The sequence below is a fragment of the Bos indicus genome, chromosome 9 (assembly GCF_029378745.1).
Source record: "Bos indicus isolate NIAB-ARS_2022 breed Sahiwal x Tharparkar chromosome 9, NIAB-ARS_B.indTharparkar_mat_pri_1.0, whole genome shotgun sequence".
Taxonomy (NCBI): Eukaryota; Metazoa; Chordata; class Mammalia; order Artiodactyla; family Bovidae; genus Bos; species Bos indicus.
In genome coordinates, this window is record NC_091768.1 from 73208948 (window position 1) to 73230038 (window position 21091).

The 21091-nt window shown below is 36.7% G+C and overlaps 1 protein-coding gene across 6 annotated transcripts in view; it reads right to left on the reverse strand.

The window, feature by feature from the left end:
* Positions 1–4911: 4911 nt before the first annotated feature.
* Positions 4912–21091, reverse strand: part of HBS1L (HBS1 like translational GTPase) — an 85138-nt gene continuing 68958 nt past the window's right edge. For 3 of the 6 annotated variants that reach the window (XM_070796209.1, XM_019967471.2, XM_070796213.1), the window contains 6 exons: positions 17748–17852; positions 14694–14784; positions 14169–14277; positions 10140–10240; positions 7442–7586; positions 4912–5580 (listed from right to left, as the gene is read on the reverse strand). In XM_070796209.1, coding sequence (XP_070652310.1) covers positions 5569–5580; positions 7442–7586; positions 10140–10240; positions 14169–14277; positions 14694–14784; positions 17748–17852 — 563 coding nt within the window. In that variant the 3' untranslated portion in view covers positions 4912–5568. Of the gene's footprint in view, positions 5581–7438; positions 7587–10139; positions 10241–12892; positions 13113–14168; positions 14278–14693; positions 14802–17747; positions 17853–21091 lie in introns of those variants that run through there. The other 3 variants (XM_070796210.1, XM_070796211.1, XM_070796212.1) reach the window with 3 other exon arrangements.

The following is a 21091-nucleotide window of genomic DNA, read 5'->3' on the forward strand; positions in this document are numbered from 1 at the left end:
TGATCTCAGCATTTTAAATCCTGCCTCCCCAATCCCTTACCCCTCTCCCAGGACATCTTTTGAGATTCTTACCCGAACCTATAAATAATGTCATAGCTGAATAATCAATGTGGGGGTTACAGTCCCTTTAGTTTTATGTCTTTAGCTTCTGTGTCCTTTTTTATTTTGGAATTTAGTATTGTAGGAAAATCTAAGGCTAATTTTTTGTTTCTTTGAAGATGAATTTTGGGAGAATTTTGTATTGTTCCCAAGGCTTGTTTAATCTGGTTGTAATTCTTTTGTGATGTTTTACATAAAATATGGTGCAATCTTGGGTTTCTCTGTTCATTATTTTCACTATCTGCATTCTAGGAGTGGTTTTCAAGGACAACTTCTGTACTGTCAATTTTCCTGCAACTGTTATCTATTTTACAGCCTTTGTTGAATATTTAAATTTTACTATTATGATTTAGGCTCCATGTAGTCTCTTCTAACCTGTCCTGATCCTTTTCTCAACTCATCAATATCTCCTTACATCTTATAGACACCATGTACCAGTTACTGAAATAAAACTTTTGGGTCCTGCAATCCACCCGAAAGGTTTTTGTCTGCATGTGCTCAGTTACTACAGATTTTAACTGCAGGTCTGTTATATATTAAGCATGATTTTCGAACCATCTTTAAATAGAAATATACCCAAGCCCAGAATTGCAAAGTACTAACCTGTCGGTTACCCACACCACCTCACAGTCCCCCTGAGAGCTAGGAGAATCCCCAGCAGCCAGTTGATTGCTCATTATTACCTTTCTGAAATGCAAGCACATTAGAATCTTCCAGGCTCAAGAGGGTCACCCCAGTTTAGGAAAGGCATCAAATTTGGGCTGTGGTTCACCAGACAAGACGGCAGACAAGAGCAGCTTTAAAGTTTGCTTCTAACAGATTTTCTTTTTCCTTCACTATAAAAAAAAGCCCCTTCACACACAGCATTATAATAGAAATAAAAGCTTGTAATCCTCTGACAATACAGATGCAAAGAAATGAGAATCATTGACAACATTACCACCAGGATTAATTCTTTCATTCATTTAACAATTGCACATAAGAAGCACCACACCAGTTGCTGAAACAATCAGAAGGAAAACAGGTCTATTTCCTCTTGGAACTTACATTTCAGTGGAAAGAGAAAACAATACCTAATCATACAAACCAATATACAATTGAACCCTGAAAGTATCCTGAAAAGACAGGTCCCATGGAAGCACATATTAATAGTAACCCATCTTCCTTACACTAGTCAGAGGCCAGGGGCTCCCTGAGAAAGAGGTGATGAGGGGCAACACAGGATCAGGACCTAATGTTCCACAGTGCTCTGATTAATTATTATCACATATGGTTACATGGCTCATCTCATTCCTAGTGAGTCTATATATTTTTCCTTTTAAAAGTTTTGAATACCTTTGGAATTTTCAAAGAACCCGGCTATAAATTACTTGATCCATTCTACTTTTGCTCTGCAAGCAAGATCCCAGGCCCTCTAAGAAGGGCTTTAAGTATCTTCAACGAGGGTCATTGCTGGCCTCCTCGTCTTCCCACTTGGACCGTCCCTCACGTCAGTGTGGTTCTGCTGACCTGTGCCAGCTGTGGCCCCACTGTTAAGATTCTCACTGGCATGGCTCTTGTTCCTGGACGTGGGTGGGTTCTAAAGGATGGTTTTCAGTGTTGGTGGGATCTTAAGTTGCTGCTGTGTGTTTAAAAGCTGCATTCTTGGATGATTTTGCCAATGCAAAACATGACCTGTTTCCCTCCACTAATTGTGAACTGGTCAGAGATTGTGATTTACAGGTTGGATTACTTTAACACAAGAGGCTCTCTTATGTTAAGTACAATCTTACTTCAACGTTAACGGGCTCCCCTCTTCACCTAGTCCCTCCTGCATTGTCCTTAGGGTGCATTCCTCTTAAATGCCTTCATACATTAATTCTCACTTGCAGTTTGTAGTACCAAGACCCCCTGGCTGAACTGTCAGCCCCACAAAGACCTAAGCTGCAGAGCTCTCTTCTGTGCCTGGAATAAGACAAACTGACACCAGGGAGGAAAGAAGGAATGTTTTTGTATTTACAGATTTTTCTGGATGTTTTAGAGGGAAGTTGGAAAACAGTGACCCAGTGATTTTTATCGAGTCTTCTTATCTAGAAGCTTTTTATAACTTTTGACTGTTGCTGAAGCTCCAATACTTTGGCCACCTGATGTGAAGAGCTTCCTCATTGGAAAAGACCCTGATGTTGGGAAAGACTGAGGGAAGAAGTGGGTGGCAGAGGATGAGATAGTTAGATAGCCTTAGCAACTGAACGGACATGAATTTGAGCAAACTCTGGGAGATAGTGGAGAACAGAGGAGCCTGGCATGCTACAGTCTATGAGGTTGCAAAGAATCAGACATGACTTAGTAACTGAACAAGACCATAATCTTGACTACCTATACATTGATGTTTGTAATTTTATATTTTTAAATAATTTTTAAAGTTATATTTCTATCAAAAAAAATCTTGATTATAAAATGAAAAAAGCCTGACTAATGATCACAACTCCAAAAAAAATATGCATGAGAGACAGAAAAGAAATACATCAAAACGTTACCAGCAGTAGTATTTAGGCAATACTTATGGAGAAGGCAATGGCACCCCACTCCAGTACTCTTGCCTGGAAAATCCCATGGAAGGAGGAGCCTGGTAGGCTGCAGTCCCTGGGGTCGAGAAGAGTCGGACATGACTGAGCGACTTCACTTTCAACTTTTCACTTTCATGCATTGGAGAAGGAAATGGCAACTCACTCCAGTGTTCTTGCCTGGAGAATCCCTGGGACAGCAGAGCCTGGTGGGCTGCCATCTATGGGGTCGCATAGAGTCAGACACGACTGAAGTGACTTAGCAGTAGCAGTAGCAACTATGGGTCAATTTTATTCTTTCTTCTACTTTTCTTTATTTTCCAAATTTTCCAGAGTGAATGATTACATTTTAGCAATGGTTAAAATTACTAGTTTGTGTATTCACAGGAGAAAAAAAGGACTATGTCCAGAAGTTGTTTTCTAAACCAATATTCGAGTTTCTAAAATTCAAGAATGAATGTGTAGAAAAACACTATCAAGTCAAACTGTGGATCCGAAATCTTTTCAAGCCCGGTTACCAAACAGGCAACTGATCCAGTGGAGACCCATGAAGAGTTGAGATAAGAGGACAAAGCCACTTATGTGAAGAAAGAGTGAAGGAGATAAATAGGAAGGAGAAGCAGAGACAAGAAGTACCTGAAGCAAAATGACCCAAAATGAACATACTATTTTGTATGGGTAAATCTCAGGGGAAGGATTTCAGACCAAACCAAGCTTGGGCATGCTTGCTGGACACCCTGTCACTAACCTGCCACAGTGGGTCCTCTTAATATCACCACCCCCTCAACAACAATTCATATAAACACAATGTAAATAAAAGGATCACTCTATCACAATTGAATGAAGAAATAAACTCATTTCTACTACTGCTACGATTACTTGTTTTATGCTAAATTTTTACTTAGAATTCTTAATGCTATACTATCGTGCCCTTGTATGTGATACAGAGCGGATGTCTGTTTTTGCATCCCACCCCTCCCCCCGCTCCCCAATCCATTTCCCCTTCCTCACAGCATCCTGAATTTCCTTCCACCCCTTCCACAGTCCTCAGCTATGTGCTTTGGATGAAATTTACATCATATCCAAAGGATGCTCCAAGGAAAGAAATTAAACATAATTACAGTCAATGGGAAGATGTTTTTAGGTCTTCTGGGAAAGACATGTTTTAGCCCGTCTGTGTGCTTGGAGGGTCTGAGGATCTACATGTGGAACTACAGGGGTTCCGTATGGAGTCTGAGGGTAAAACCCACACTGGAAAAGGGAGAGTACAGATAAGTTTTTGTATGACTCTGTGACTCAAACAAGGCCAGGGATGAAAGCCAGGGCTACTGCTGAAAAACCAGGGCTCTGCTAGTCTTTCTTTTTCGCTTGATTCACTTAAAGTCAGGTTTCCATCCGACTATCCATACGGTGCTTAGTCACTCAGTTGTCTGACTCTCGGCGACCCTTTGGACTGTAGCTTGCCACGTTCCTCTGTCATGGGATTTTTCAGGCAAGAATACTGGAGTGGATAGAAATTTCCTTCTCTAGGGGATCTTTCCAACCCAGGGATCAAACCCACGTCTCTGGTGTCTCCTACACTGCAGGCAGATGCTTTACCTGCTGAGCCATTCTGTCAGATGTATCTGTTAAATGTCTGATTAACATAGTGTAGAAACAAAATACTTTCTTGCCTTAGTTAAGTTTACTCTCGTCACAGCTATACATATATTTTTCAGTAAAAAAATGTGCTCATCTTATGATGGTCCACCAAGCAGCACATTTATGGTCTGTACATCTTACCAGACTTACTCTTCAATTACGAAGAAATGCTATTGAATATGGCAAGCCATCGATATACAAATTACATCATTTCCCAGTTAAAAAAAAAAAAAAAATTCTATCATATTGTCCATCAGATCAGGGTCCCAGGCTCAGCTGAGGACAAAATCTACTCCAAAGCAATTGTACCCAGGAGGGAGCTCAACGAATACTTGCTCACTAAATATATCTCGGAGTCTGCTCAAACTTTAAAGAAAAACATGACTCTTACTCATAGGGGACTTATGATCTATAACATATACAAGATGAAGTCATTATACATGGAATTATGGAAGTGAGAATGGGAAAAATAAAGTTATGGTTAGAAATGGATGAGATTAAATTTGCTCTGTTAGGATAAAAAGCAAGAATTCACATGAAAGAGTTGGGAAACTCGTAGGCGAAAAAGATCCCAAGAAACCTAAGCCCTACTTGGAAATCTCATAAACATCAATGAAACCAGAACACGTTTTGTTGTTATGCTTAAACTAAGACATTTTATTAGCTAGCTTTACATCTTAAATATTATTTCTGTTACCAAAGGAACAATTTCCACTAATTCCAAACTAAGCTTTCAAATGGTTGCTTGCTGAAGGAAGAATACTCTTATGCTCAACACCAAATACCTTAATTATAACCTTCAACAAATCTTTTCTTAGAGTTAACTAAAAAACTATTCAGTTCAAATATTAACTACCTCAAGAATCCATTTTAGCTATTTGTCCTTAAAAACATGTCTTGTAGAGTTGAAATCAGAAGAGAAAACTGTAAACATTTGTAGTTGGGCTGAAAGTAGAGTTCACTTCATGATGATTCAATGTCTTCTAACATACTTCTGATGGCTTCCATAAATCTCAGTAAGGTAAATCCATTACTAATATTTCAAAGGAAAAAGCTAGTTTTTAAAATCAAAGTGCAGTATTAGCCTTTCTTTGTCAGTTGGCAACTTGAAATTTTTGTAGGGCTGATGAATACTTCTTTGTGGTTGATCATAGCTCTAATTTTCTCTCTCACTTTAAAAAAAATATCAATTGCACATTGTTGCTTTAACTGAGTAACTGGATTCTTTCAAAACGGAGGTTAGCTATCTCATTAAATTTAGAAACATGGTAGAAATTCTGACCCATCAATCTTTTATCTGTAAAAGAAAAAAAAGTATTTGCTATAATTTAACCAATCACATTACATCAAAGGAACCATCAACAACAAAACAAAAGGAAAACGGCAGTGGAGTAATCATTATATCAGATAGAACTTTTGTTTTTCCTGCAACTTTTCTCCTTTCCTAGTCATGTTATTTGAGATTTTCTATCTCTCCATTATTTTCCACAAGAAACTGCATCTTATTTTTAGAATGCTCTTTTATAAAGAATGTTTTGACAAATTAAATGACAAAGATATTAGGTAACATTTACTGAATTCTTTCTAAATGCCAATCACTGTGCCAAGTGTTTTATACAGATCATTTCATTTCACAACTCCAGAAAGTAGATTCTATTACCCTGTTTTCATAGATGAATCAATGACAGGAGAAATGCTATGCTTCTGCAGCTAGGAATTAGTAGAGCAATAACTCAATTTGGGCTTATGTTTAACTCCAGAGCCTTCTATATGACACAGGTATGTATAACTGAATTTTGATGCAACATGAAGCCCATGTCAAAAGTATCCATCCAGTTAAATGAGGTGAGTTAATTTTTATGCAGAAAACAATCATATGAAGTAATGAAGCCCCTTTTAAAAATACATGCGTACCTCAGAGATATTGTGGGTTTGATCTCAGACCACTTCAATAAAGTGAGAATCACAATAAAGTGAGTCATAGGAATTTTTTTTGGTTTCCCACTGCATAGAAAAGTTACATTTATACTATGCTATGGTCTATTAAGAGTGTAATAGCATTATGTTTATAAAAAAAATCTACATACCTTAACTTAAAAACACTTCATTGCTAAAAATTGCTAATCATCATCTGAGCCTTGGGTGAGTCATAATTTTTTTTTTTGTAACAGCAACATCACAGGCACCCATAACAAATATAATGCGAGTGAGTGTCGAAGTCACTGTTGTGTCCAACTCTTTGTGATTCCATGGACTGCAGCCCACCAGGCTTGTCTGTCCGTGGAATTCTCCAGGCAAGAATACTGGAGTGGGTGGCCATTTCCTTCTCCAGAGGATCTTCCCAACCTAGGGACTGAATTCAGGTCTCCTGCATTAAGGCAGATTCTTAACCATCTGAGCCACCAGGGAAGCTCAACAAAGATAACAAATAATGCAAAAGTCTGAAACAAGAATTACCAAAATGTGAAACAGAGACATGAAGTGAGCAAATGCTGTTGGGAAAATTGTGCCTATAGACTTGCTTGAGGCAAAGTTGCCATAAACCTTTATTTCTAAAAGAATGCAATATCTGCAAAGTGTAATAAAATGAGGCACGCTCATATTCATAAGATCCATATTAACATACCATACTGTGGAAGAAAATTAAAGTTAATGAAATTCTGGTTCATTTCTGGCTATCTTCTCCAAAACTCAGCTGTACTTACCTTATCCTTACAGATTAGGTATGTTTCAGAAACACTACTGGTATGTTAACTGAACTTCCTGAATGAATGCATTAAGAGCTAGTTATTTAAAGAAAAAAGTAAGGAGGGTGCTTCTGTTAAACAAACCACTACCCCCAATTAACTGACTCTTAAAGTCTATATTTTCATGATTTGTATTGCATACTTACAGATCTATTTTTCAATGGATTTCCTTTAATATTGAGCAATAATTTTACTGGTGGAGAAGACAATCTGGAAGTCTTATTATGAGAAAATCTAAGACCAAACATTTTCTTCTCATCATTCTTTTAATTTTTAATATAATTTTTAAAATGCTGTTCTAATATATCATAACTGTTCCCCTTAGGCCATAAAATCTCAGGAATCATTCTTAAAAGTAGAAAAAGAATAGACATAATAACCATGGACACATAATCAGTCACTTTAAAATACCTCAGTCACTACACCAGCAGCTATGGTAGAACCACTGTAGCGCAGCATAAATCTCCCCAGCTCTTTAAAGTCTTTGTAGAGCTCAAGAGCCACTGGTCTTTGTGTCTGTAGCTCCACTAATGCATTCTGGCCTTTGGTCAACAATCTATCATGAAAAATAAAAGAAACCAATGGATATCTAATAGAGGTAAAAAATGTAATTAAAATCTGCAAAATAAACATTTCACATTCCATCTATAAATCAACTTAGTTTTTTAAAAAACTTAAAAAGGAAAAAGGGATTTTCTTTAAATGAAAATATATGCTTTTCAATTTGGGGTGGTTAGTTGAAAAAAATGAGAAGAGTAGTTCTAGATTTAAGAATTATTAGCTAGTTCATACATGTGTATGCACATATATATACACACATACATACATATACACACATTTTTTATAAACAATCCTCCAAATACAACTCTCTACCCCTTCAAGGATCCTATAATCTAAAATGCTCAGGACCTCTGCACAAAAGCCTTCTCTTTCATTCCCTTATGAAACTAAAGAAAATGATGCATTTGCATTTTAAAAGTGGAATGCAATGTCCTATGTCTTCCCCAGTAAAGTCCTAAATGGTAGATTATGTGTTAAAAAGTTATCTTTAAAGAGGACACTTTCCTAGTGCCACCACACTACCTGAGGGTTCTCTCTCCTTCCCTCTTCTCTCTTTTCTCACCTGGGAAGAGTGGTTCTTTAACAGAGGTTCAAGATAAAAACACATAAGATTTTCCCACAACATGCTGTTTGTAGGAAATGAAGGCAGATGAGGCATGGGCCTGACCGTAAACAGCTCCACACAAATAAGCAAACAAATAAAAATCCTTGTGTGCAAGGGCCCCATCAGCTTACTAAAAGAAGTAGAACCCAAAGGGGACATTTTGAAACATTCTCTAATTCAATTTCTAGAATACTAGAAGGCTAGAGGACAGCAATCAAAAACTCCCCTTCTGAAAGACTACTTTAGGGACAGAAAGATAGAATAAACCAAGGTTTCCAAAAAAGTATGCAAAAAATTCTAAATACTGGTTTTGGGCAATTTCAGCTTAAGGTCCCATTTGTTAGGATGGTGAACATTTAACATATTCATAATTTGCAGTTAAGTTTGGTTCTAGAAAGTCTGGCTCCATCCCATGTAAGTCAATTGAGTCTACAACATGCCTGAAGTGGAAGAAAAGCAGAAAGCCTAAATGATGTTGGTGCAAAATAAAAGGACAAAGCTACAGATATGGTGATTGGAAAAACTAGCATGATAATATATTAAGACCTAGTGTCAGCATCACTGAGCTAGGACTCTGCAGCAGGAGCAGGGAGAGGAAAATTCAGGATTAGATCTGATGAGTCAGTATCAGATTGAGAACTTTCCAAATCACTTATATCTCAGTCCAACAGCCTGGTTCCTGCCAAAAAATATAATTTATGTGAACAAACTGACTGGATTAGAATCTTGAGCCTGCCACTTGCTAGCTTTATGATCTTGAACACGTTATACAATCTCTCTAGGCCTCAGTTTCCTTATCTGAAAAATGGGAAACATAGTAATACTTGATTCATACTGTAGCTGAGAATGTAAACCATACAAAAGCACTTATGACAGAACCAAGAAAAAAGAGGTCCTCAAGAAACATCAGTCATGATTAGTTCTATGACAATTCTCAGTACGTTATGGCAGGCGCTCATGCTAGAAGCTAGAGACTCAGGTTAAAAATAAAGAACTATCTTTAAAAGAGGCGTTAAGTAGGCTCCTTTTTCTAACTAATGGAGAACAAACATGGGTGTTAGAGTAGTGTGAAGTTCTATCTTCTACTTGCAACCAACCCTAAATTAACCCTCTAACCACCTTGGCCTCTTACACAGGTGCAAATGAGGAGGAATACCCCAGGACTTAAAAAAGGGGATTTTCGGTGGGACTCCCCATAGGGCTGAAGTAAGGAAAACCCCAGTGCTGAACCAGCCAAGCCAAACTGTGGTCAGTCTTTAGTTGAATTAGAGTAAGAAACTCAAGGTTCTCAGGAAGCACGTCTTCTGAAAAATCCCAAGCCTATCCCAGCCAAAGGGGAATTGTCCACACGTAGACACAGATACTAACGGTAATCAGAGGGGACCGACTTGTGATCACCTCAGCCCAAGGCACTAGGCGACTTTAAGGAGGAAAAAAGGATACTTCCCAGGTGGGAAAAAAACAGTGTGTAGGTCACTCTCTCCTTGAGGTATTCTTAGCACAGGGCATGATTCTCACGAGGGGGTAACAAGATAGTATAGAAGAACAATGAAGTTGGAATTTGGGACAAGTGGCTAGGCATAAATCAAACTCATCTTCAAAAATGTAAGACTGATTTTTTTTAATGCCTTCATTTTTACATCATCGGTATCTAAGGCTTGATAGTTAAATAAAAACTTATATTTACATTTTTATTTATAATTCACACCCATCACTATCATATGTAACAGAAATTATATCAAGCATTCCTACCTAAAATAGGAGCTTAAATATTTGTTTTTGTGTTTTCATCCAGTCCTTTAAAAAAATGATTTCTAGAACAAGTTAAAATAGACTTATCATAAAGAGAATTCACTTATCACAGAGAGAAATATTATACAAATGAATTCACCTGTAAGAAATGTACTTATATTGTGTTTGTTATTTACACATTAAAACACTTACTTAGGCTTTTTCTTTGTGACTTCACCAGTGCTTTTGTTTAAAACACTAATCAATCTTTTAATAACAGCGGGTTCACTGACGGTTTGGTAGTGTAACAGCACCTAAAAAAAGAATTGTAACACAAAAAAGTTGTTGGCTGCAGCATCTCTGGCCTTCTACTCTTGCACTCACACTGTATCACATCAGCCTCAGAACTACTGCCTGGAGTCACAGGATCTCCAGCTGCTTCCTTGAAGCCCTACCACTCTCATCAGGCTGTCCCTTAGCTCACGAGGGGTAAGGTCATGGGAAGCGGTTCCAATCGCTCCTCCACCACTATGGTGGAAACCTGGGTAAATTACATAACCTTCCTTACATGGTTATAACGAGAATGAAATAATATCAGAGACAGTGCCTGGTACAGTGGATGTTCAGCAAATGTGAACTATTTCATCATAAAAACAAGGGAAGGGAAACTGTGTAACATTCAGCAGTAATATCATTCATTGTTGGATAATGAGACTAAAGTATTAAATGGATGTTTAGACAGGCTTTGAAGTCAGGCAGACATGAATTTGAATCCTTACTCCATGCTTTCTAGGCATGTAAGCTGGGGCAAGTCCTGTAATAACCCTTCCCACCCTTCTACCCCCAATATCCCCAGCCTCAGGTCCCTTGTCACTAAGTGAGGAAAACCAGACAATGTTATTTCAAAGTGGTGCCCAATACATGGTAAAGCTGAAGTTAACTGATGACCTTATATATTAGCTATTATTTCTCATGTTTCACATGTAAGGAAATTAGTATCAAATAGGTTAAGCAGCAATAATGGTGCCAAAACCACTAACAGAAAAGAACAGTCTTTTCAACAAATAGAGCTAGGAAAATGGGATATCGAGATCCAACAGAATGAAGATGAAGCTTTATACCATATACAAAAATTAACTCAAAATGGTGCAAAGGTCTAAATAAAAGGACTAGAACTATGAGACTCTTAGAAGAAAACAGAAGGGGAGATCTTAGTGTTGGATCTGGCAATGACTTTTTGGATATGACACCAAAAGTAAAGCAAAAAAAGAAAAAGAGAATGTTAATAAACTGGACATCAGCAAAGTTTAAGGTTCTTGTCAATCAAAGGATATAAGAGTAAAAAGTAAACCCACAGAATGGAAGAGGGTATCTGCAAATGATACACTGATATGGAATTAAAACCTAAAATATATTTTTAAAAAATGAAAAGATGCTCAACATCAATAGCCATCAGGGAAAGACAAATCAAACACCACAATGATACAACCCTTCAAAATCATTAGTTTACCTATTATAAACAACAAACAAAAAGTCGTCCCCCCACACACAAGAAAGGAAAATAAATGTTGATGAGGCAGAAGAGAAATTAGAACCCCTGTGTACTGCTGGGTAGGAATGCAAAATTGGTACAGCTGCTGTGGAAAAGTTTAGTGGCTCCTCAAGAGTTAAACACAGAATTTCCACATGATCGAGCAACTCCACTCCTAGATTTATACCCAAAAGAATTGAAAGCAGGGGCTCAAACAGATACTTGTATGCTGATGTTCATAGAAGCATCATTTACATCTGTCAAAAGATGGAAACAGACCAAACATCCATCAACAGATGAATGGATAAACAAAAAGTGGTATATACTTACAATGAAATATTATTCAGTCTTAAAAAGAAACAAAACTCTGATACATGCTACAGCATGGATGAACCTTAAAAGCATTATGTTAAGTGAAACAAGTCAGACACAAAAGGACAAATATTGTATAATTCCACTTACACGAGGGATGTAGAACAGGCAAATTCACAGAGAAACAAAATAGAACTGTGGTTACCAGAGGATGGGAGAAAGCATAATAGCAGGAGTGACTGTTTAATGGGTCCAGAGTTTGGGAAAGGAAACAGTTCTGGGGGTGGATAATGTCAATGGTTATACAACAAGGTGAATGTACTCTAATGACACTGGACTGTATTAAAAATGGTTAAAATGGCAAATTTTCCATTATAAATATTTTACCACAATAAAAAAATAAAAATAAAAACATTAAGATTTAAAGTCTAATCCATTCGTATGTTTTTTCCTTCTTAAATATATAGAGTTTACCATATAAACAAGAGGAACAAAAAATATGTATTAAAGAACTAGTCCCTAAACAGTGATATTTTAATTGCTCAGGAAGCCTTTTCTTGGTTAAACTTAAAATTGTGAGTTTCTTCCCACAGAGAATGGATTATATGACAAAACATGACCATTGTTTTGTGAGACAAATTTCATCCTGGTATTCGTGAATCAACATATGTGAGTGCAATCTCATAAAGCGGCACTGAAAAACGTTTAATTCATAAAAAAAACTACAGCACACAGGAAGACAGTATTACTATTCAGAGTGATTACTGACTTCCTGACCGCTCTGCCTCTCCATTGGCAAAGATTATTGCTGCATGAGTAAAAACACAGGAACCAACCTCTCCAGCTTCTCCTCACTGGGCACGCTGCTTTCTAAGAATGAGTACAAGTCACTCATAGCCATTTCTTTCCTATCAACGCGTGAATTCTGAATATTTAAAAATCAAGTATTTGGAAGGAAACTTTTGCCTATTTTTTTTTAGCATGGCGAATTGAAATATGATTATAAAAGTAAAATGCTTAAATGATACCTTACAAATATACTTTCATAAGATCAAATTTACAAAAAAATCATTATAAAGAATTATAGCAAAGCATATATTTATCTCAAATAAAGGTGCAGAGGTATAAAATAGATTTAAATGAGCTAAATAAATTTATTCCCAATCTTTAAAATACTATCACTAATTTAAATAAAGTTTAAAGGTCAATTACTATTACTGCCTTACTTTTATTTCAGAGATGCATCAAATGGAGAAAATGATCTGTCTACATTTTCAAAGGCAAGCCATTTAATTCCACCGAGAAACATTTTTTATTGTCGTGGAGAACCTGTACTATATAAGCTGATCGAGAAAAGAAAGATAAGTCTAGTGGGAAAAATGCCCATTTGTTAAACAGCAAAAGAAAGGTACCAAACTATAAACAGAGCATGGTCCCAAATATCTGAAAAAAAAAAAAAAATTACACATAAAACAAAGACCTTTCCTGGATAAGTAACAATATAGTATCTTGATTCATGGTTTATATGCACACACACATGAGTGAGTGAAAGTCGCTCAGTCATGTCTGACTCTTTGCGACCCCATGGAAACCCTATATATACATACACACACATATATAGATCCATCTATACATATAAGATCCATATATACATAATTTATAGATCCATCAATATAATATATAAATCCATAGTAAGATCTGATTTTGGAGAAAGAAATGGCAACCTACTCCAGTATTCTTGCCTGGAGAATCCCATGGACAGAGGAGCCTGACAGGCCACAGCCTAGGGGGTCGCAAGAGTTGGACACAACTTAGCGACTACACCAACACCACCATCCCTCTTCCCATAAACGTGTATGTTCAAATGGTGCTAGTCAATGATGACCCTGCAAACCAACCTCACAGCTTCAGCATAAAGTTTACCTTATGTCAAGTATCCCCAGAATATACCAGATACCAATGTACACAAAAAAAAATACTCTGAAATGTAGAGAGTAGATATTTATAGGTTATGCAATTATAGAATGTTATTGTTTTTATTTTTGTGTTTTCCAAAATTTCAAAAAAACAAAGATGCAATCTAAGAAGTAATCTTTAGAACTCAGCAAAAAAGTATCTACTAATTTCCTTAAATGAATTTTTTTACTATCATCAGTTTGTATCCTATTGATTATTAAATTTCTTCTCACTGCCTCTTTGAAAATAAATGCCAGACCTATGGATCAAAATAAAAAGCAAGACATGATTTTCAAATTCTAATTTCATGTTTTTCTGGATTAGAGTAATACAATGGTAGCTGGAAATAACAATAGCATCATCAGTTATAAAGACAGTTACCACTTCTTAGGACAAAGTTACAGTGAATTTATAAAAACAGTAACAAATATTTTGAAACTTACGGGAAATCCTTTAGTGATAGGAATTTCAATATTAAAGATGAGGATTCGGGCTCTGAAACGAGTGCAAACCTTAATGGGTTCTTTGGGGACACAAAATATGCAGCCAACACTGTAACAACAACAAAACAAAACAAAAAAAGGAGAGTAGGTAGTTGGGAGGAATAATTAAATACATATCGAATACCTCTAAAACCATTTACAAAGTAAAACAATCAAGTAAATTAGGGACTGTTAAATATTCTCTTCTAGGTTAAAGCATGGCTTTACACCATTATTAACCTTATATCATTTTCACACACTACAGTTTTCCCTCAAAGGACATGTCAGGTATACATGCTGATGTATATTAATTTAAATTTTAGTAAATTTTACTTATTCTTATACCTCCGCAAGTGCCTGTTTTTGGCCAAAGGAGATTCAGAATTAACACTCATTCTTTCATTTGAGCTGGTGAACTGCAAACTTTACGTGTTTTGAGGTTCTATATCCAAAACAATGGCTGCTTAAACTCATTTTGTCACTCACTTGATTTTGATGATATCCATTCCAACCAATGTAAGACTAACATGATCTCCTGCTGCCGCCCAGTCGACAGGTTCATCGTGCAGAGTGATTCCTGGAAATGAGTAAAAACTAAAGCATACAGTGAAACACCTCAATATCAAACCATAACAACCAAAGGAGTCTGGCTGATCTGTACCTCATCAGTCACTACTCATCATTTTCAATATGAATGGATTGAGATTGAGAAGTGTTAACTGTGAGCGTTGAGGAAAACACACTTCCTCCAGACTTGACTCTTCTGGACCACCACCCTAAACATAGAGTGACTTGCATTTGTCCATAAAAGGCTGATTTCTACTTATTTAACCAAAATTTTAAAACTCATTTACACAACTAGTATACTCATTACATAGGCCCCACTGCAATACATTAATGGATACAGGCATAAAAGTACAGTTCCAATTATTTTTAATAACAAAAGATGAGACTGGGGGAGATGCTTAACAGTATTTTATTCTCCTGAGCACTGCTTTAGACAACCACGTCAACAATCTCCTGTGTTCTCTGAGTTACCTACAGGGTGTCAGCACTCAGTCAGATGGTGCCCTTAGCACGCCCCTTCACTATTCCCAGCTCAAGAGAACTGCTTCTCAGAGAAAGATCCACAGCAATAAACAGTTATATGAAAAGGAGATTCATAGTGTAAAAAATTTTTTTAATGATCCCAGTTGTGGCTATATGCCTTTATTACCTAGGGAAAATCCTGGAGTACAAATGCAAAGGGCAATAATACTCAGGTATTTAAATAAAGGCTTTTAAAAAGTTGTTCATATTTTCTGATTCTGTGGGGTAAATTCCTTTCCATTGTAACTTGAGTCTTCTGCGGAAAAAAGTATGTAGGCCAACCACTGGGGAATAGTTCTTGACTGACGTGTTTTTAGTAAATTACAATTCACCCATCTATTCCTCAAAGTACTTACTTTTCCCATGTAGCATCCTCTTAAGTGAGTTTCTTTGAGACTCTCTGGGAGTTCAAGGAGAACTTTAAGGGCTCTGAGACAACCTAAAGCTTTATTCAAAATTTAATGTAGGTGTACATCTGCATTAATCTGAGAAGAGGGGCCATAACTTTCATCAAGGTATCAAAGAGGTTCCTGACTCCAAAAATGTTAACAATTATTATATTTTTAAATGTTGGTTACAATTTAATTAAATTTAGTTTTTTTTCATGTAAATTTAAAATGACCATATGTAATTTTTGGTTTGAAATGTGGAATTGAAATCAGGAGCTACTCACATAGACTAAAGATTGCCTTCAGCTTAAGAGTTTTCATACTAGAAGTTCAATTATAAAATTTTCTCAAGATTATGTATTATCTGATTTCCTTCCCCCAAACATGTTATACTGTCCTATACCGTGATATTTACTTTCTTAAGAACATTTTTCATAGTTCTTTTTTAACTCTCTAAGTGAAAATGTAATTTAGAATTTCCATTTGTTAGTAGCAGATTCAGTCAGTTCTCTTTTTTAGAATATTACTGGTTAGTGAGCCACAGCTGTACCTAAAGTGTTCAGATAGAAGGTGCATTAAACAATCAAGTAAATCAAGCAAAAGCATTAGAGTGAGAAATTGGGTGAGAAGTGTGATTTTCACAAAGTGAAGTGGTGCTTCTGACATGGCTTCCCTTTAAGAACCACTGGATTAAAGATAAGTGGTTGGAAGTTTTCTGGTGGGGTAGAAATAGGATGGAAAGAACCAAAGAACATGGAACTCTCAGAAGTGATCAAATTATAATTTTGGAGTTCACAAAGGAGCCAATCTTTAAGGTCCATGACCATGGTTTATGACCATGGTTTGAATTCATGTCTAAATGATTATACAAAAAAAATTCCCATTCTTAAAAAGCTCCTTAACATATAAAGAAATCAGTATTTCAAAAGTATTTCAGCTCTTGATCACTTTAAGAGACAAAAGCAGAGATTTAAACTTGCAAATAACAGGATTATAAAAAATGATTCCTTTTTAAAAAGTGTAAAATAACTTTGGCTTTCATTCTCTTATTCATCTTTAAATTTAGATTAAACTCTGTTACCTAGCAGATATTCATTAATTTATTCTAATCCTTAAGGAAGCAGTTTTTAAACAGAGCAATTCAAAAAATATACATTTGAATTCATAAGCTAGTTAAGTACAACTCTGGTTATAAACTATAAATAAGAGTAACAGAAGGACATGAGCAACTGAACAACAACAAACAGAAGGAAAAGTAGAAAATTTTAAATTTTAACATTACCAGTAGGTTATAATTAGCTTAAAATTGTTACAAATATTTACAGTATAAAGATCTTCAGTTTAATGTTGAAGTCAGAGATTTAGTTGGAAGCTAGATTAAGGTAAGAACAGAATTATAAACTTAAAAGCAGAATTCAAAAAAGAAGAATATGTACATATGGTCAAATGATTAGAAGAAAAGAAACAGTTATTAGCTATCATGAAAGGTCATGTGTGCAAAAGCAATAATTATAGCATTTAAAACTAGCTCAATTTCTCTTTACAACATCAGGATTCTCTGTATTTGCATCTTATTTTCTTACTTAGGTCTTCCTGTAAAAAAATTTGGGGGGTATAAACATGATATAGGTTGATAACATAGTAATTCTGAAATACACATTTCAAAACAACAGACTGTAGCAGTCTGCTTTGCCACTGACTGTTCAGTGCCAGGATGGGGTCAGACTTAATTTCTGCTACTGAATACTACTTTAAACGTATCTGACAGGTGTCTATACATCTGGGTTCAGTCTTATCCAGGCTTCTCAAATCAATGTTAAGAAAAAAGAAAAATGCTACCACAGTAAGAATGTTATATGTACATTTATACACACACAGTCACAACTGAAAAAAAATCGTTTAATGTTTTCACATTTTTATCTTCAACAGTTAGTATCATTCTGACAGTCAGTTACAATTTCAGTAAGAGGTTATTTACTCTGGAGTTAATAACTAAACTACTTTTAAAAATCTGCTGTCTCAATATAGGGTTGTTTAACAAAAGAATTTTGCAGAGGAATACCTTTTGCAGTACAAGTTTCATTAGGAGGCATTGCTAGGAGTCGGTCACCAGTTTGGATATAACCAGCTTCAATTTTACCAGTTACACAAAATCCAGATCCTTGATCTGCAAAACATGCCAAAATTTTGTTATGGTTTACTTAACAGTATCATCTGATGCTTAACACTGCTAGCTATACTTAGTTCCCTGTATGCTGTGCTAAGTCACTTCAGTTGTGTCTGCTTCTTTGTGACCCTATGAACTGTAGCCCAGCAGGCTCCTCAGTCCATGGGATTCTCCAGGCAAGCATACTGGAGTGGGTTGCCATGCCCTCCTCCGGGGGATCTTCCTGACCCAAGGGTTGAATCTACCTCTTTTACATCTCCTGCATTGGCAAGTGGGTTCTTTACCACTAGTGCCACCATTTCCTACTAGTTATATGAAAGCAGTAGTTCAATGAACATTAAGCAATGATCGTTTCAGAATTTTTAATGTATCTACTAAATATACACCACATTCTATTTTCTTATAAATAAAAATATATTAGAAAAAGTAGGAATTCCTTCTTCAAATATTTATTAATGCTTACTAAATACCAGGCATTGTGCTAAACTCTGGGAATAAAGAGATGAAAATATAAGCCTCTACCTAGAAGGAGTTTACACCAGTGAAGAGAAAGGCAAAAACAATTACACTGTCCCAAGACAAAGTTATTTATAATGTGCAACAGAAACAAAACAAGGCACATCAAAGAATCCATGATAATGGGCAAAGACTACACTTACGCCAGGCACTTAGAAGAAAAAGAATCAGGAGTTTACCAGGCAGCCTGTATGCAAGTGCAAAGGCATAGTCATAAACGAATGTGGGCTGTGCTAAGACCCATGTGTCATTTATATGGAATTTCTAAGGGACCATATGGAATAATGAGGGAAAGCCAAGAGAGGAAGCAAAGGATGCAGACACGGAACAAATAATATTGGTGCCTCATAAATCATGCTTAGGGTTTGAATTTCATCCTCAGTTAAGTAACTGGAAACTAGTAAAGAATTATGAAATGGAGAAGTGACATGATGGTATTTCTGTGTCAGAGTGGAGAGGTTGACTGAAATGCATATGTTGACTGAAAAAAGAGAAGAAACTCAAGAATCTGAGAATAAGGTATGACAGATTTAAGGTGATAAGGTAAGTGGGGAATAATGGCAAAAATAAGAGAAATCTGAGATGATCTGTATTAACCATGAGATAGAAAATTAAACAAGATTCATTTTAGCCTTGGTGAATTTGAAGTGTCTGCAAGGCAGACAGGTGAAGAAGATGCATTCAAGGGGGCCCCAATCATACCAAATCCACAAGAATGGAACCCTGGGAGCACACTCCCTGTGGAGATGCCCAGCAGCAGTTAGCAGATGTATCTTCAGGGTGAGAATAGGTTTGGGTTGAAGATCTGGGGTGCATCAAGATGTAGGAGATAGAAGAAATCATGGCTGCTGGTCAAAAAGAAGCGTGTAGAATAAGAGAAGTGAAGCAACAGAACCCAAGCGAAAGGACAGAGGAAGAGGAGGCCCGAGGAGATGGAGAGAGGTGAGACAGCAGAGCAGGAGAGAGTGGGTCACAGAGACCGAGGGGGAAAAGTTTCAGGGTGGATGTGGCTAGCAGCCTCAGAAGAAACGCCAACTTCAGGTAGATGGGACTAAGACAGAACTGAAAAATGCATACTGATGTTGGCAACCAAGAAGTCATTTGATAATCTCAGTGGGAACACTGAGGAGAGCAATACAGGCAGAAACCAGGAAGCAGCCTGAAGAAAGAAGAGGAGGTAAAAAAGTAGAGTCAGCAAATGCTGTTAGTCAAAAAAAGAATTAAGCACATCTTATTTTTAAAATAGATAACAGTAGCATTTTGAAAAGCATTACCATCATTTCTCTTCTACTAGAATGCTGGAAGATGATAATAATAAATTTCAATTTCATTGAATGATTTTTGTGAAGCACCTTCATTTACTCATTTATTAAACACTTATTAAGTATGTGTTACGTGCCAACCACTGAGCTAGGTCCTGCAAATACTGAAATAGAAGTGACACTACTTGCTCTCGAGGAGTTCACAATCTAAAGGAAATAAACAGCATAGACAGGTATAACACTGCATGCAACGAGAGCACATAGAGAGACCATGGAGGAACACCTCAGGGTATGTGTGTGGATGACCTCACTTATCACCTCCAGATTATCAATTTATTGCTGGGACTTCCCTGTTGGCTCAGATGGTCTACTCTTTACTGCCCACACTGTGGTAATGAAAATTTGGGCAACAGCTGACATCTTTACCATACTGATTATTCCAACATATTAAGTACATTATATTCTTTTATTTATTAAGGCCTTTTATATCATCTCCATGTTATATTTTTTTATGTAAGGCCTTGTAAACATTAAATTAGATGTATTCTTAGATATTTAATACAATATCTCCTCTAACACCTCTTCTAAGTTTGTCCTTCCTTGGGTTCACTTCATCAGTCCTAGGGTGCCATATAGTCCCTGGTATCTTATAGTCACTCTTTTTTATCATATTAATAATTCTCTATATTAAACTTCCTATTTTACCTATTTGTCATATCTATTTCCTGACCGAAACTGCTACATATGGGTAGGAAATGAACAAGTGAAGAGAGAGAAGAACACAAGATGGGTAGACACAGTGGCAATAAAAACCCTGTATGATTAAGAAACACTGAATGATCCAGTTTGGCTGAAGGATACAGAAACTAAAGCAATCTAATGGGAGAAAAAACAAAACTACAAGGCTAGAAAGATAAAAGACTAGGTTTTTTTTACACTTGGAAGATGAGTAAAATATAAAAGTGAAAGTGAAAGTTACTCAGTCATGTCTGACTCTTTGCAACCCCATGGACTTATAAAGTCCATGGAATTATCCAGGCCAGAAGACTGGAGTGGGCAGCCCTTCCCTTCTCCAGGGGATCTTCCCAAACCAGGGACCGAACCCAAGTCTCCCGCATTGCAGGCAGATTCTTTACCAGCTGAGCCACAAGGGAAGCCTGAGTAAGATATGAGGAAATGGTAAGTAAATTGAAGATTTTTCTGGGTAGGGGCATTAAGTAACTAGAATTATGTACCACTAGTCCATGGGGTCGCTAAGAGTTGGACACGACTGAGCGACTTCCCTTTCACTTTTCACTTTCATGCTTTGGAGAAGGAAATGGCAACCCACTCCAGTGTTCTTGCCTGGAGAATCCCAGGGACGGGGGAGCCTGGTGGGCTGCCGTCCATGGGGTTGCACAGAGTCGGACACGACTGAAGCGACTTAGCAGCCGCAGCAGTAGCAGCATAAAGAAGGGAGAA